Source organism: Erythrolamprus reginae, chromosome 3 (genome assembly GCF_031021105.1).
Source record: "Erythrolamprus reginae isolate rEryReg1 chromosome 3, rEryReg1.hap1, whole genome shotgun sequence".
Taxonomy (NCBI): Eukaryota; Metazoa; Chordata; class Lepidosauria; order Squamata; family Dipsadidae; genus Erythrolamprus; species Erythrolamprus reginae.
The window spans coordinates 182,046,085-182,060,621 of NC_091952.1; the positions used below are offsets into that span (position 1 = coordinate 182,046,085).

General features: G+C 41.1%; 1 protein-coding gene across 1 annotated transcript; it reads left to right on the top strand.

The window, feature by feature from the left end:
- The first annotated feature begins 7,757 nt into the window (after positions 1-7,757).
- Positions 7,758-14,022, top strand: ID4 (inhibitor of DNA binding 4). Its single transcript, XM_070747353.1, has 3 exons — positions 7,758-8,738; positions 11,118-11,176; positions 12,507-14,022. Exons 1-2 carry the CDS (start codon positions 8,298-8,300, stop codon positions 11,160-11,162), a joined length of 486 nt encoding a protein of 161 aa, XP_070603454.1. The 5' UTR covers positions 7,758-8,297; the 3' UTR covers positions 11,163-11,176; positions 12,507-14,022.
- The last annotated feature ends 515 nt before the right edge of the window (positions 14,023-14,537 follow it).

The following is a 14,537-nucleotide window of genomic DNA, read 5'->3' on the forward strand; positions in this document are numbered from 1 at the left end:
TTGTCAACGCCTGGAATTCACTACCGGACTTTGTTGTTTCTTCCCCCAATCCCAAAATCTTCAACCTTACATTATCTACAATAGACCTCTCCCCTTTTCTAAGAGGTCTGTAAGGGGCGTGCATAAGTGCACCTTTGTGCCTACCATTCCTGTCCTAATGTCTTTTTTATCTTTTCTATCTCTACTTTATATTTATATTATGTTAAACATACTACAATACAATACTATATTTGTATGACAAAATAAATAAATAAATAAAAATAAAAATATTTTTACAATCTGACCAATCAGGCATTTACAGTGGGGGTGTCCCTCTGACCTTCCTGCCAATCAGCTTAAAGTTCTGTTGGGAGAATTAGCGCTAGACTTATGGTTGGGGGTCACCACAACACAAGAAACTGTCTTAAGGGGTTGCGGCATTAGAAAGATTGAGAATGAGCAGAGATGCCATACCTATAATCAAGGTTTCTGCTTGAGGTATCACAGAATGTGAATACTGGTGTATTAAGGTTAATCATAGGTGCACCAAACTGCACTGTCTCTGACAGGATCTTTATCCAAAATTTTGGATCTATTTTGGGAGCGAGAGTTGGAGCATGCTGCCAAGAAACATTTCATTGGGGTTGGATAGAAATCTCATAAAAAGAATTAATTAGCCAAAAAGGCATGAAAAGTGAAAGGGTTAATTATGCTTAAATCTTCTAGCCAAAAGTGAAACAAAAAAACCCCCCGCACACATTTCAAATAGCAATATCCAAGGAGGATCTACTTGATTGCCAGAATGAAATATGATAAATATTAATTCAGTTTGCACTCAAGTCCTGGTGATAATTCAGTTTGCACTCAAATCCTGGTGATAATTCAGTTTGCACTCAAGTCCTGGGCACAACCATATAGAATACTGACTTCCCACTTTGAAAAGGCAACAAGTGAGTAATTTCTATTAACGATCATGTTTAGAACCCGGTTTCAAACAAACTTATTCTAGATCAATGCTGATCAAAGATTATTAAAGGGGTTAGAATAGCTGAAATAGTTTCTGCATCTAACATTCAAAAGCACCAGCAAGCATGTGATAAAGATAATCCAACCCAAAAGCTGACACACACTCTTTCAGCCAAAGAAAGTTCTCTTATAAACAGGGATCAGGATAAAACATAGTCGGGCACAAAGTAAACAGGCACTTATAGATTATTATTTTTAAAAAATAGAATTTAAAACATTTTCAGAACACGTGGTCCATTTGTTTAAGCTAGATATTGATACATGTAGCCCTCGATTTAATAAACAGTTCATTTAGTGACCGTTCAAAGTTACAACGGTACTGAAGAAAATCACTTATGACAGTTTTTCACACTGATGACCTTTGTAGCATCCCCGCCATCACATAATCAAAATTCAAACCCTTGGCAAATGATTCATACTTATGGCCATTGCTGTGTCTCAAGATCATGTGATCATCAAGGTTGACTCAGCCTTCCATCCTTCCAAGGTCGGTAAAATGAGGACCCAGTGTTGGGGAAAATATGCTTACTCTTTGTAAACCGCTTCAAGAGGGCTTTAAGCACTGTGAAGCGGTATATAAGTCTAAATGCTTTTGCTATTGCTATTGTTTGCAACTTTTTGACAAGCAATCAATGGGGAAGCCAGATTCGCTTAACAGCTGGGCTGCAAAAACTTCCTTCATAGAAACATAGAAGACTGACAGCAGAAAAAGACCTCATGATCCATCCAGTCTGCCCTTATACTATTTCCTGTATTTTATCTTAGAATGGATATACTGTATGTTTATCCCAGGCATGTTTAAATTCAGTTACTGTGGATTTACCAACCATGTCTGCGGAAAGGGGCGGCATACAAATCTAAATAATAAATAAATAAATAAATAAAATAATAAAATGTCTGCTGGAAGTTTGTTCCAAGGATCTACTACTCTTTCAGTAAAATAATATTTTCTCATGTTGCTTTTGATCTTTCCCCCGACAAATGCAGAGTCCTCCACCTCGGCAAAAAGAACCCTAGACATACATACAGCCTGGGAGATACCCCACTCAGCAGTAGTGACTGCGAAAGAGATCTTGGAGTCTTGGTGGACAATCAACTAAACATGAGTCAGCAATGTGCAGCAGCAGCCAAAAAAGCCAACTCAATCCTAAGCTGCATCAACAGAGGAATACGCTCCAAGACCAGGGAAGTACTAATACCACTCTACTATGCCCTGGTCAGACCCCACCTGGAGTACTGCATCCAATTTTGGTCACCTCACTACAAAAAAGACAACGAAACTCTGGAGAAGGTGCAAAAAAGAGCAACCAAAATGATTAGGGGACTCAAAACCAAGACTTACGAAGAGAGATTGAGAGAACTGGGCATGGACAGCCTAGAAAAAAGAAGGTCTAGAGGGGACATGATAGCAGTTTACAGATACTTGAGGGGTTTCCACGGTGAGGAGGGGGTCTCTTTATTCCCCAGGGCATCAGAGGGCCGGACGAAGAACAATGGTTGGAAGCTGACCAAGGAGAGATTCAACCTGGAAATAAGGAAGAACTTCCTGACGGTCAGAGCGATCAACCAATGGAACTGCCTGCCAGGGGAGGTGGTGAACTCCCCAACTCTGGACACCTTCAAGAGGAGATTGGACTTCCATTTGGCTGGGGTGCTGTAGGGTTTCCTGCTCAGGCACGGGGTTGGACTCGATGACCTAACGGTCTCTTTCAACTCTATTAATAAACAAACAAACAAACAAAAAAACTTCAGATTGTGTCCCCTTGTTCTTATGTTCACTTTCCTATTAAAAACACTTCCCTCCTGAAACTTATTTAACCCTTTAATATATTTAAATATTTTGATCATGTCCCCCCTTTTCCTTCTGTCCTCCAGACTATACAGATTGAGTTCATTAAATCTTTCCTGATAGGTTTTATGCTTAAGACCTTCCACCATTCTTGTAGCCCGTCTTTGGACCCGTTCAATTTTGTCGATATCTCTTTGTAGGTGAGGTCTCCAGAACTGAACACAGTATCCCAAATGTGGTCTCACCAGCACTCTATATAGCGGGATCACAATCGCCATCCTTTTCAGGTCATTAAAATGAGGACACAGATAGTTGGGGGCAAGATGCTGACTCTGTAAACCGCTTAGAGAGGGCTGTACAGCACTGTGAAGCGGTATATAAGTGCTAACTTATCCATAGCAGTGATTCACTTAACAACTGTGGCAAGGAAGGTCGTAAAGTAGGGCAAAACTCAATTAATAAATGTCTCACTTAACAAGATAAATTTTGGGTTCAATTGTGGTCTTAAGTCGAGGACTGCTTGTATTTGTTGTACAGTATTGTACAGTTATCTACAAGGTGCAACATAAGGACCGTAACAGCCACTGTGTAGGACAGACAGGCTGAAGCAGGAGTGGGCTATTGCCTGGACAAGGGGGAACGCAGTGGGGTAGCAAAAGTGGAGCTCCACCCCAGATCACCCAATTTGCACTGAAAGATGTTGAAAGAAAATGCAGGACGTCCTGCATAAGCTACGCCCACAGTGTGGTAGTAAAAATTTTGGTAGCCCTCCACTGGGCTGAAGACTAGCAAAGTGCATCCATGAACTTCAACTAGCAGTCAGAAGACACAGCGGAAAACCGACGAAGCCTATCTCACAACACATGGGCAGACTCAACCACATGGGAGTGTGGGAACAGTATGAGAAATTGTTAGCATCATAGACCAAGGCAATTTTTTAATATAAAAAAACTACCATTAGGGAATTCTGGAAGCTTGACATTCAAACAAATCAGCCAGCAGCAGACAAATAGAGATAAAGCATATTCACATGCCATTCAGAAGAGACAATTGAAAAGCTAAGAAGGAAACAAAAAGATCAAACACACCCTTTCCAGCAGCTAGATAACTAAATTGACACCAAAGAATCAAGCTGAAAACAATATCCTAATCAATAAACTATCAAGCAGAAAGCCACACCCACAAACCTGGCAAGGTAACTACTGTAGATAAACAAAGATCAAAATCCATTCTTACTGGCACCGATGTTGTTATCTATTTGGGTGATGAAACGTCTGCAAGCAAACATTCAGGCTCAGGGAGCACCAAGGAGTCCCAATTCAATCCTAAACTGCAGATATCCTCTTCCAGTGATACTTAAACAGTATGCATGTTTTTAAATTATTCAAGCCTGTTCAACTTTAAAAATTATGGATTCTCCTTATAAGCTCTCCTAAGGAGAATGTTTGGTGCCAATGCAGATGGTAAACGTGTTCGTTATCGTCTGCACAGATTGCTTGATATTTATTTACACGGTGCTAAATGTAAACATTGGCTGTATTTATCCTATCCTTCCTCTGGGAAACAGAACAGAGCATTTTAGCCTAGCAAGACACACGGAAAGGTAAGTTGTACCTGAAAAATAGACACACTCTGGCCCAGCAATTACTTTAGGTATATATAGAGGTGAATCCCAGATATTTTTATCAATTGGGCCCAACACATTAGCAAATTTGCTAGATTGGCTTTTCTATTTTTTGCCTGTAATACCTATATGCAGTATTTATTTAACATTGAAATATTGTCCCTTGGAATTAAAATGATTTAAAAGACAAAGGCTGAAACATCTATCGGTTTAAACTCGGAAAAGAGAAGAAGGGTGACTTACATACCACTACGGTATATAGATTGTTCTGAAAACAGCAGGATGGAATCACAGATAAAACAGAATGGGAATAATATGACATCCTACATACCTGCTTGTCACTAGATAACTGTACAGTGTGAAATGTTTTCAGTGCCTCCTTCATGAGATTCTATTGTAGTGTGCTTTTGACTAGCCCGCACCCCACCTAGTGAAACTTTATGTATACTAAGCATGCTTAGCCAATGGAGAAGGACCCCCCTATACATGCATACACGGAAAAAAACCCTCCTCTTTAGGTCCAGATGCTGCATAAACATACATGCTCCATTATGGCTATTGGAAATAGAAGAAATTATAGATAGGTAGTCCTCATTTAGCTGCCACAATTGGGACTGGCAACTCGATTGTTTTAAGTGGAAGCAGTTACTAAGTAAAACCGCAGCTTAATGATTTAGCTTTCCTTTGCTTTAGTTGCTGTGAAGATCATAAATGGACAAAATGGGCACAAAATTATTTTTCATCACTGTCGTAACTGCTAACGGTTGTTAAATGAGGTAGTTGCTAAAGGAGGATTGCCTGTAAGTATTTTAATTGTAGATGTACGCATGTCCAAATACCTCTTTTACATATTATGGTGTGCCTTCATTTGTTTAATCATGGTTTGATGATCAAACCCTAATTGCCTGGGACTGCACATTAAACCAAAGCCAAAATACATGAACCAGATTGTTAATGCAAGCATAAACTCTGAAAACTAGAATACAATTTGGCATCTTGAAATGCTTGCTTCATTTTAAAGTCCAACACAACTAAAACCCAGTGAGCATTTATACAAAATTGAATGAATTAACCTTTTTTTCCATATCTTTGCTCGGTTGCTTACTGCATTTACGATATCATCTTTGTAGTAACAATGCCTTACACTTATATTTAAATTAGGGAGAATGAACAAAACCAAGATGCAACAGATAAATAGCAACTTGTCACAAGTTTGAGACATCTTCAAGAAATAATAGTATAGATTTCTATAGTAGAATTTAGTAGATTTAGTATAGTAGAAAGCTACTAATCAAAAGAAGTCACTCATTTTTAAAAACAAGATGAATTGAATCATATCCAATTCCATATCTATGTTCACTGATAAATTCATTTTCTTTCAATATCAATGCAGCAGTCTTTATACATGTTCTACTGAAGTATACTTCATTAATCACGGATAAGAGCAACCAGATTTTATATATGTTGGAATACAATGTCTAAAATTCTAAAAGTATTTTGCCTTAGTTGATTTCTTTGCCTGTTATATCTTAGTTCAGCATGCTGATTTTACTACATCTCCTTATCAAACACAGATTACGAAATGCCCTTTTCACACAAGATAAATGTACTTTAAAAAAAATTGGGTTCATGTATGTGGCTTACCATGTTCCTATCCATATTTTCCATTTAGTAGTAGTAATGATATTATTTCAGAATTCTAGAGTTCTGAGCATTGCAGAATCAAGAAACAGAGTGAAATGGGGATACAGTATATGATTTTCATTTTATTTATTTATTTATTTTGCATAACATCTGATAAGTCAGACCAGGGCTATTTAATCTGGAGCCCTTTCTGATGAGTGGCTTTTCTGAGTTCAACCTCAGTAGACTTATACAAGCTCTACGCCATTTATTTATATATTTCACTAATCTTGCAGAATTACATGATTTCCATGAGTATAAAATTCTCAGATGGCTAAAAAACGGGGAAGTCGCTTTTATTTATCAAAGTGAAGTGTTTGCTCATTATTCAACAGTTCAATGGTTTTGCAAGGTGGCTTCAAAGAAAGCTGCACCAAGGCATCCTTAAATTAAATTAAGAGACCGGTCCATTATATTTCCAAAATCTATTTTAACATACCGATGCAAAGCAGAGAAATGCAGGCATTTCCAGCATCTCACTTAACAATGGCACACGAAAACCCCTATGTGATCGGGAAACTTAATGAGGCAAATTAAGTTTACAGGTATGAATTTTACATCAAATGGCTTAATATTAATACGGCACTGAGGAATTTTAAACACCCCCGCACCGTCATGAATTTTTAATCGCGACGCGCTTTTAATTCAACGGAGCAAGGCCATAAATTCCCTCAAGCACAGCATCTTTAAAAAAAAAAAAACCCTCCCCCCGCTCCGCCAGCGCCCCCCCCCTTCCCGCCAATTCTCACCAACTTTCGGGAGTTTACAAGCGATGGTTTTGAAGGGAATTGACATTCTGAGTGTCAATAATGTCAAAGAATTGACATTCTTTGAGTGTCAATAATGTAGCTGCGGAGGGGGATGGGGTTGAAAAGCATTTTTTAATATTAAAAAAAAATAACAAACCCGTGGAATCAAGCCCGAAACCGCCCGTCTCCTCGAGGGGACTCGGTCGATCGGTTGGCGTACCATCGCGATCCGGCCCTAAGCGACATATGTACGGTTCTTCTTTAGTGGTTTTAAATTGGGGTGGTTTTTTTAGGCTTAATATCACACCGTGTGTGTTTTTTTTTATTAAATTGTTTTGGTTGAGAGCCGCCTAGAGTCCCTAGGGAGTTGGGCGGTATACAAATTGAAATAAATTAAATGAATAAATTCAATATGTAAGTAAGTAAATAAACAAACAAACAAACAAACAAACAAGCTAGAAGTGATAATTGGGTAGCCTAAAGAATAAAATGCGGATAACAAAAAGAGAGAGAAAGAGGAGAAAGAGCGAGAGAAGTAATCGCATCGGCCATTGTTTTTCTCCTGAGACGGCTCTCAGGACCTTATTTTCAAGGGGCTCCCCGAGCCGCCGGGGACGGGGATCCCCCCCCCCCCCCAAGAGCCAGGCAAACCCCCGGCGAAGCCCGGCTCGAATTCCATTCACATTCCCGCACTTCCCTCGCAAAGGAACTTCTCTCATTTTCCCCCCCTCCCTCCCTCCGGGGCTCGACAAGACCTCCCTTTTTTTCCCCCCCGAGCGTTTGACAGAACGGAGGCCGCCGCCATTGGCTGAGCGCAACGTTCCACGGAGAGAGAACCGCCGCTTCCGATTGGCTAAAGCGCGACGCCGTGGTTTTTTTTTTCTTTCTTTCTTTCTCGTGCCTCGGGTTTTTTTTTTTTAATAATGTCCACATTATTCCCTCCCTCAGTCTTGGTGCGCGTCTCGCCCGCTCGCTCCTTCTCCTTCTCTCTCCCTCCCTCCCTCCCTTCTCTCTGGACTCGGGCAGCGTGCGCAGCCCCGCCCAACCTGCGCCCCGCGCTCTCTCTATATAAGATAAAGCGGCATAGCAAAAGCGGGCAGAAGCCAGAGGTTGGCCGGGATCGAAAGTGAGACCCGGCGAGCAAATCGATCGGGTAAGGAAGGTGGCGGCTGGATTTAAAAAAAATATAATAATAATTTTTAATTTTTTTTAATTTCCACCCCACTTCCACGGTTGATCATTTTCTGATTTTTTTTTATTTTTGAAAAATTTGAAGATCGCTAGCAGATCCGAGCCGGGCTTCTCGATTTTGTCCAGCCGAAGAGAGCGCCGCATCGCCTCTTGTTCTTGTCATCCCTGCAGGCGCGGGAAGCGTTGGTTGATTTATTTTTAATTTTTGCGCGTGGGGCTCCGGCTCTTCTTTTTTTGCCCGCTCGCTCTTCGCGCCATGAAAGCGGTGAGTCCCGTCCGACACCCCGGCAGGAAAGCCCTGACGAGCGGCTGCTGTTGCGGCGGCGGAGGAGGTGGAGGAGGAGGCGGTGATCTGGCTCTGCGTTGCCTGGCCGAGCACGGCTGCTACAAGGGGAGCCCCGCGCTGGGCGAGGAAGAGCCCTCCGCCACTGCCGCCGCCGCTCTGTGTCTCCAGTGCGACATGAATGACTGTTACAGCCGCCTTCGGAAGCTGGTGCCCACCATCCCGCCCAACAAGCGGGTCAGCAAAGTGGAGATCCTGCAGCATGTGATCGACTACATCCTGGATCTGCAGCTGGCCTTGGAGACCCACCCGGCTTTGCTCCGGGCGCCGCCGCCACCTCCGCCCCCGTTGCACCCGGCGAGTTACCCGGGGGGCCCTGCCCGGACTCCGCTCACGGCGCTCAACACCGACCCGGTAAGAACCGAGAGAGGCGGCTTCGGAGAACGGGGGTTGTGGGGACCGGGGGGGCAGTTCTTTCCCCAGCCCTCCCCGAGAAGGAGCAGCGGCAGCAGCAGCCCCGCTTCGTAATCAACCCTCCCTGCTCTACTGCGCGCTTGCAGCCCCAGATCCTAAGGGCGATCCCCAAGCCCGGGAAGGAGGAGGAGAGGAGCGTTTGCTAATACTGTACCTGGCCCGTCACGCCTCTCTCTTTCCTTTGCCTCGCCTTCCCTTTCGATAGATAGGGGACCTACACGGTCCTTTCTAACTCTAATAAATTACATACATACACACATACATACGTGCATACATACATACAGATTTGTGAGCCGCCCCGAGTCTGCGGAGAGGGGCGGCATACAAATCTAATAAATAATAATAATAATTACATACATACATACATACATACATACATACATACATACATACATACATACATACATAACATACCTATCAACCTTTTGGAATTCCTTGCCTTCTCGCTCGTCTCCCGAGGAGCCCGAGGAGGTCACTGTTTCCCACGGCTTTGAAAACCTGGATCTCCCCGGTCCGGCTGCCAAATGGGAAAAGGAGCGCGCCACGCTTGCCAAGATTTGCCGGCGCCTGTCCCTTGTTTCGTTGAAATAACCTACTACCAGCTTTTTAAAGTCCAAGGCCCGGTCCCTTTTTCCATTTCTTTTGAGGACGGAAAGTCTTGGAAGAGAAAATAGGGGTTAGTTAGGCTGCGAGTTGCAAGCAGGTATATTGCATGCCTTTAAATTGCTGTGGCAGATTGGATGGTGGAGTGAGGGTGTGAGTAGAGGGGCGTGTGTGTGTGTTTATATATAGATATTATATACAATAATAATAATATATTATTATTATTATTATTATTATTATTATTATTATTATTATTTATTAGATTTGTATGCTGCCCCTCTCCGAAGACTTATATATATTATATATGTGTGTGTATGTGTGTATATATTGTATATGTGTATGTATAAATAAATACACACACACAAACACACACATTAATATGGCTAGCTGATGAGAGCAAAATAAGCTTGAAATAGATCTATGTTTATCTCTATTCCTTTTCATTATCAGCAAAAATATGTTATGCACACACAGTTACACACACACACACACACAAATACATACATACCTGCCAACTCTTATAAAAAATAAGATGCAATTGCACATGCTTATTAAATTGCGTGCATTCCCAGACTATGTGTTGCCAACTGGTGTCGTTCAGAAACTATTAGCAACGTTCAATAATATAGCTTTTGCGTGTGTGTATAGAGTACGATTGATTTATATGTAGGGAATCAAATGTGTAAGTAGTCTATGAGGCAACTTTCTGCTTGATTCTATGAGTGTCATTTCTGTTAGAGTTGTCCTGATCTGTCTGCATACATACATACACACACATACACATACATACATACATACATACATACCTGCCAACTCTTATAACAAATTAGATGCAATTGCACATAGTTATTAAATTGCGTGCATTCCCAGACTATGTGTTGCCAGCCAGTGTCATTCAGGAACTATAGGCAACATTCAATAATATAGCTTTTGCGTGTGTGTATAGAGCACGATTGAATTATATGTAGGTAGTCAAATATGTAAGTAGTCTATAGAGGCAACTTTCTGTTTGATTCTATGGGTGTCATTTCTTTTAGAGTTGTCCTGATCTAAGGTCGCCACACAAATGCCTCTTTTCCTTCACTTAAGTTGTAAACACAGTGCAACACCTGCTTTCTTGGACAGGATATACCCACTGGAAGCAAATGGAGATCCAGAACTCATCCCAACAGCATGTGCTAGTTTGTGGCATTTGTAATTTGCGGGGTTGGAGTCAATGTGCTTAGAAAGTAAAAGCAATGTTGGGAAGAATAGGAGTGTACACTAAATAAACAATTGTTTAGTAAAGGACCGGTAGAGCAGATTGTTTTGGAACATCACCTTCCTAATCCAATATTCCCAGACATCAGATATATGTTTCCAGAAAAAAGAAGTCATGTGCCAGAGATTTAAGATTCCAGCCTCACAAATCTGTGAGTTATGTGAGGAGGGTTTGGTTGTGGGGTTTTTTTGCTTGGTTGTGTTGCACTGGGAAAAAAGCATAAGCCACCAGCCATAGTTGGCCATCCCTATAGGGGTCTATCAAGCAAAAGGTTGCCACCCTTGCCACTGCTGGCCTGGTTGGGGGGAATCTACAGACAAATTCTTGCAGCCCCTCTCTGCCTCTGTTTGAAATTGTCTTCCCAACCAGCCTGCCAGGGGAAAGAGGGCTGTTTATTATTAAACTCGGTATTTGCATTTGCTGTAATGTTCAACTGTTGTTTTGTTCTTGTGCAGGCGGGTGCTGTTAATAAGCAAGGAGATAGTATTTTGTGCCGCTGAACTGCACTTCCAAGGTGAGTATGCCTTTTAAGATTGGCACGGTGGAGGGGCTGGCAGCACTTATCACTCCAAAGAGTGTCTTTGTAGTTTCACCTAAGGCAGCAACCTTAGACACACTCACCTGTAAGTAGGACTCCCAGAAACCTGTGGGAGGTTCCCGTGGTTAGAAGGGTTAGGTTCCAGTGCTTCTCACTTAGCGGTAAGGCACACACACACACACGTATGTTTATAAGAACCTAAATGCAGCAGCGCAATAAAATATCTGCTTCAAACTAGGGCATGAGATCGCAGTCCGTCAACTAGTTCAACTTGGGTGCTTAGCTTTTGACAACATAATCCTTCTTTAACAACATAATCCTTTGGTTGAGTTAAAAGTTATTATAGTTTTGGGGCTCCGAGCAGGAGGCAAGCTCCTTCCCTTATATTTTCTTTTTAATCCGAGACACATATTTTAGGATAGGTAGGTAGGGTTGGACTGCATTTGTTCTAAATTATATACATTTGTGCTCAAGGGCTGGTGTATTAAACAGGTGGCTTGCGTGTTAATTAGTCCAGACTTCTTGGTATGTTCTAAGCCTATACAATGGACGAAAAACTAAGGAAAAGAAACCCGCTTTCTGCATGCTTAGAAAAAAGAAAGCTGCCTTTGGTCTTAACTGCAAGGTCTTTTGACCGATGCAAAGGGACGAGCAGGGCGCCCTTTTCGAACAAGTCTTTAGGAATTCCCTCCTTTTCTTTTCTGTAAAAGCCATGAATAATACATTATGGAAATGCTGTTGAATGAAGGGTCCCCGATGTTCTCTGAGCTTGGCGGATTGTCTTGCCTCACCCAAACTAGGTGACAAAATATCTGCAAGGAACCCCCCCCCCCAACCAAATTCAGAAAGCACTAAAGACCTCTCCTTTCAACCCCCCAGCTACAAATATTCTCCTTTTATTGATTGCTGTTGAATGTATTTTGCTTTGGCACGTAGGCTGCCTCCCTCCCTTTACTTGGATGCAAATCCTATTATAACTCCATACAACTTAATTTCCCAAGTAAACACGCACCAGAGGTTTCTCTCACCCATGTGCTTCTTCATCTGTGCAAACAGAAATGGAGAAGTGACTTGCAGGGCACTTTTCCCCCTAACACCTTCCTTCCCTTCTAACTCCCCGGCAAGCTTCTTCTCGCTGGGACTTGCAGCTTTCCCTCTGCTTGGCCTAGCCTGGGAGCTGCCCTTGTTGTTTGACCTGGTTTGTTTTGGGTTGTTGATCAAGCATGTCTTCTGTTTTGTTGGTGGCGCCAGTCAGTCTGGAGCAGAATGGTTCACACCCCCTCCTCTATTCATTCCTCTTCCACAGGTGTGCAGCGAGCCGATCCTGAGCCACAGAAGCAGAAAGACACATTAGAGGAGGGAGGGGGAAAATAACAGAGGAAGAGGGGTGAAAAACAAAACAGGAAAAAAAAAATATCAGCCACCAGGCTAAAGAAAAAAAGAAACCTCAACTGCTCCAGAATTCTTTCCATACTTCCTTTAGAGTGAGAGAAAGAGGGGTGAAAAAATATCACAACTTTGTACGTTCATAGCATTTTTCACATGACTCTTAAACTTTTTTTTCTTCTTCTTCTTTAGATCAGATGTGAATTGTGTACATGTCTAGGAGGGAGGGGATTTAAATCTTCCGTATTGTGTGGTTTTTCTGTTGGATTGAAGATAAAGGGCAAAAACTGGAGTTTAGAAATATAACTTTAATAATGCGTCAGAGCAGTTAAAATCCGAAGCTTTACTAATCTACCAGAGATAACTTTTTGTTTCGGCATCTATTGTTTAAAATAGATGGTTTTATTGTTTCCTTGGGGATTTTCTTCTCCCTGCAGGAATGTGACATATTGTATAGATTAAAATGAGTGACATTTCATACTATGTATATAGAGAGAGCTTCTATAAGTGTAAGTGAGAAAAGTTTATGCTTTAATAGACCGACTGTAATTATGAAATATTTTTAATTAAATATTTTTTGTAAATATTATCAAGATGTGTATGGTTTTTTTTAAATATGTGAGAACGTTTCTTTAGGAGAACAATATTTCTGGCTCAAGTGCAGAACTGCTGGCAAAGACAATATATTGGATGTTGCCCCCCTGCCCCAAATTGCCCCCTTCCCCCCAAAAAATTCGGTCCCTGTAGACTCTGAAGCTATAGGCGTAGGTAGCTTGGTCCTGCATGAATGCATGAGCTGTCTAACCACAAATAAAATGTGTTCTGAATCCATACAGATGTGCTTTTCTTCAATCCAATTAAGAGGTGTTTGTATCATACAGTTTTGAAATTTACATTTTGTCTATTTGGCACTGAGGTTTATATGACAGTGTACAAGGAGAGGTTATCAATATGTGAGAATTGGTTCTTACCCAAGACAGCTTGGTTTTTTTTCAGTCTGGGTACTGGTGCTGAGGTATTATCAGCATTTATGTAATATTTTGTTGTCACAAACATTTTTGTAATGCCAAGTGGGGTGATGTTACCCCATCATTTTAAGCCCTGTGGCATTTTACTTGGAGATAGGGTTTTGAAAAGTTTTCTGCTTCTGACCAAAGGGCGCATACTGTCAACCAATGTAAAGTTGCTGTTTCTTTCATCCAAAGACTAGAAATATGGAGAGTAGGGAAAAATTTCAGTCTTAATTACTGGTATAAATCAATTTCAAAGAACTTATGTAGACCAAAAAGAAAACACAACCAGATGACTGTATCGAGATTATTTTTTTAATATATAGCAGCATTAATTTTATTGCAGCTCTGTTAACATCTGAAATTCCTGTTTAGTGTCTGTTATGTGTAACTTCTACATATAAACATTAAACTAGATTGATTGTGGCTTATGCTGTGATTTGCTTCTTTCTTTCTATCTTTGCCATTTCCATGACTCTATGTATCTGTTTCCCTTTGCTTATCTGTGATAGGTATTTTTATGGCAAAATCTGGATTTGCTACTGTCAGAATTGGGGAAAACTGATAAATCTACTTTCTGCCCAGGTTCTGAGAAAGCTACATATGTCATATGATCAACAGTCTTCCACATACCAACATGGAGGGATTTTCACAGAGTGGGTGAATTAAGTAGAATTTAATTGGTTCCTTTATCAAGAGTTATCCAACTGTGTATGAAAGCATGGTCTGCTTGATTTTCTAAAAAAAAGTGGGAGGATTTGTTGCAGATTATGACAAGTGTCAAATTAAGTTGGCCTGGGGATTGATCCTCCTTTTATTAAAATAAATATTTATGAGGTAATGGATACTTGGAAGTAAATCAGATATTGGTAAGTGTAGTAAAATGTCAGCAGGATCAATGTTTTATTCAAAAGCCTGATATTAAATCAAAACACTAGCTT

Coding starts and splice junctions, on each gene's coding strand:
- ID4 (XM_070747353.1), top strand. CDS start 8,298: ATGAAAGCGGTGAGTCCCGTCCGACACCCCGGCAGGAAAGCCCTGACG. Junction 8,739..11,117: donor CGGCGCTCAACACCGACCCG/GTAAGAACCGAG, acceptor GTTCTTGTGCAG/GCGGGTGCTGTTAATAAGCA.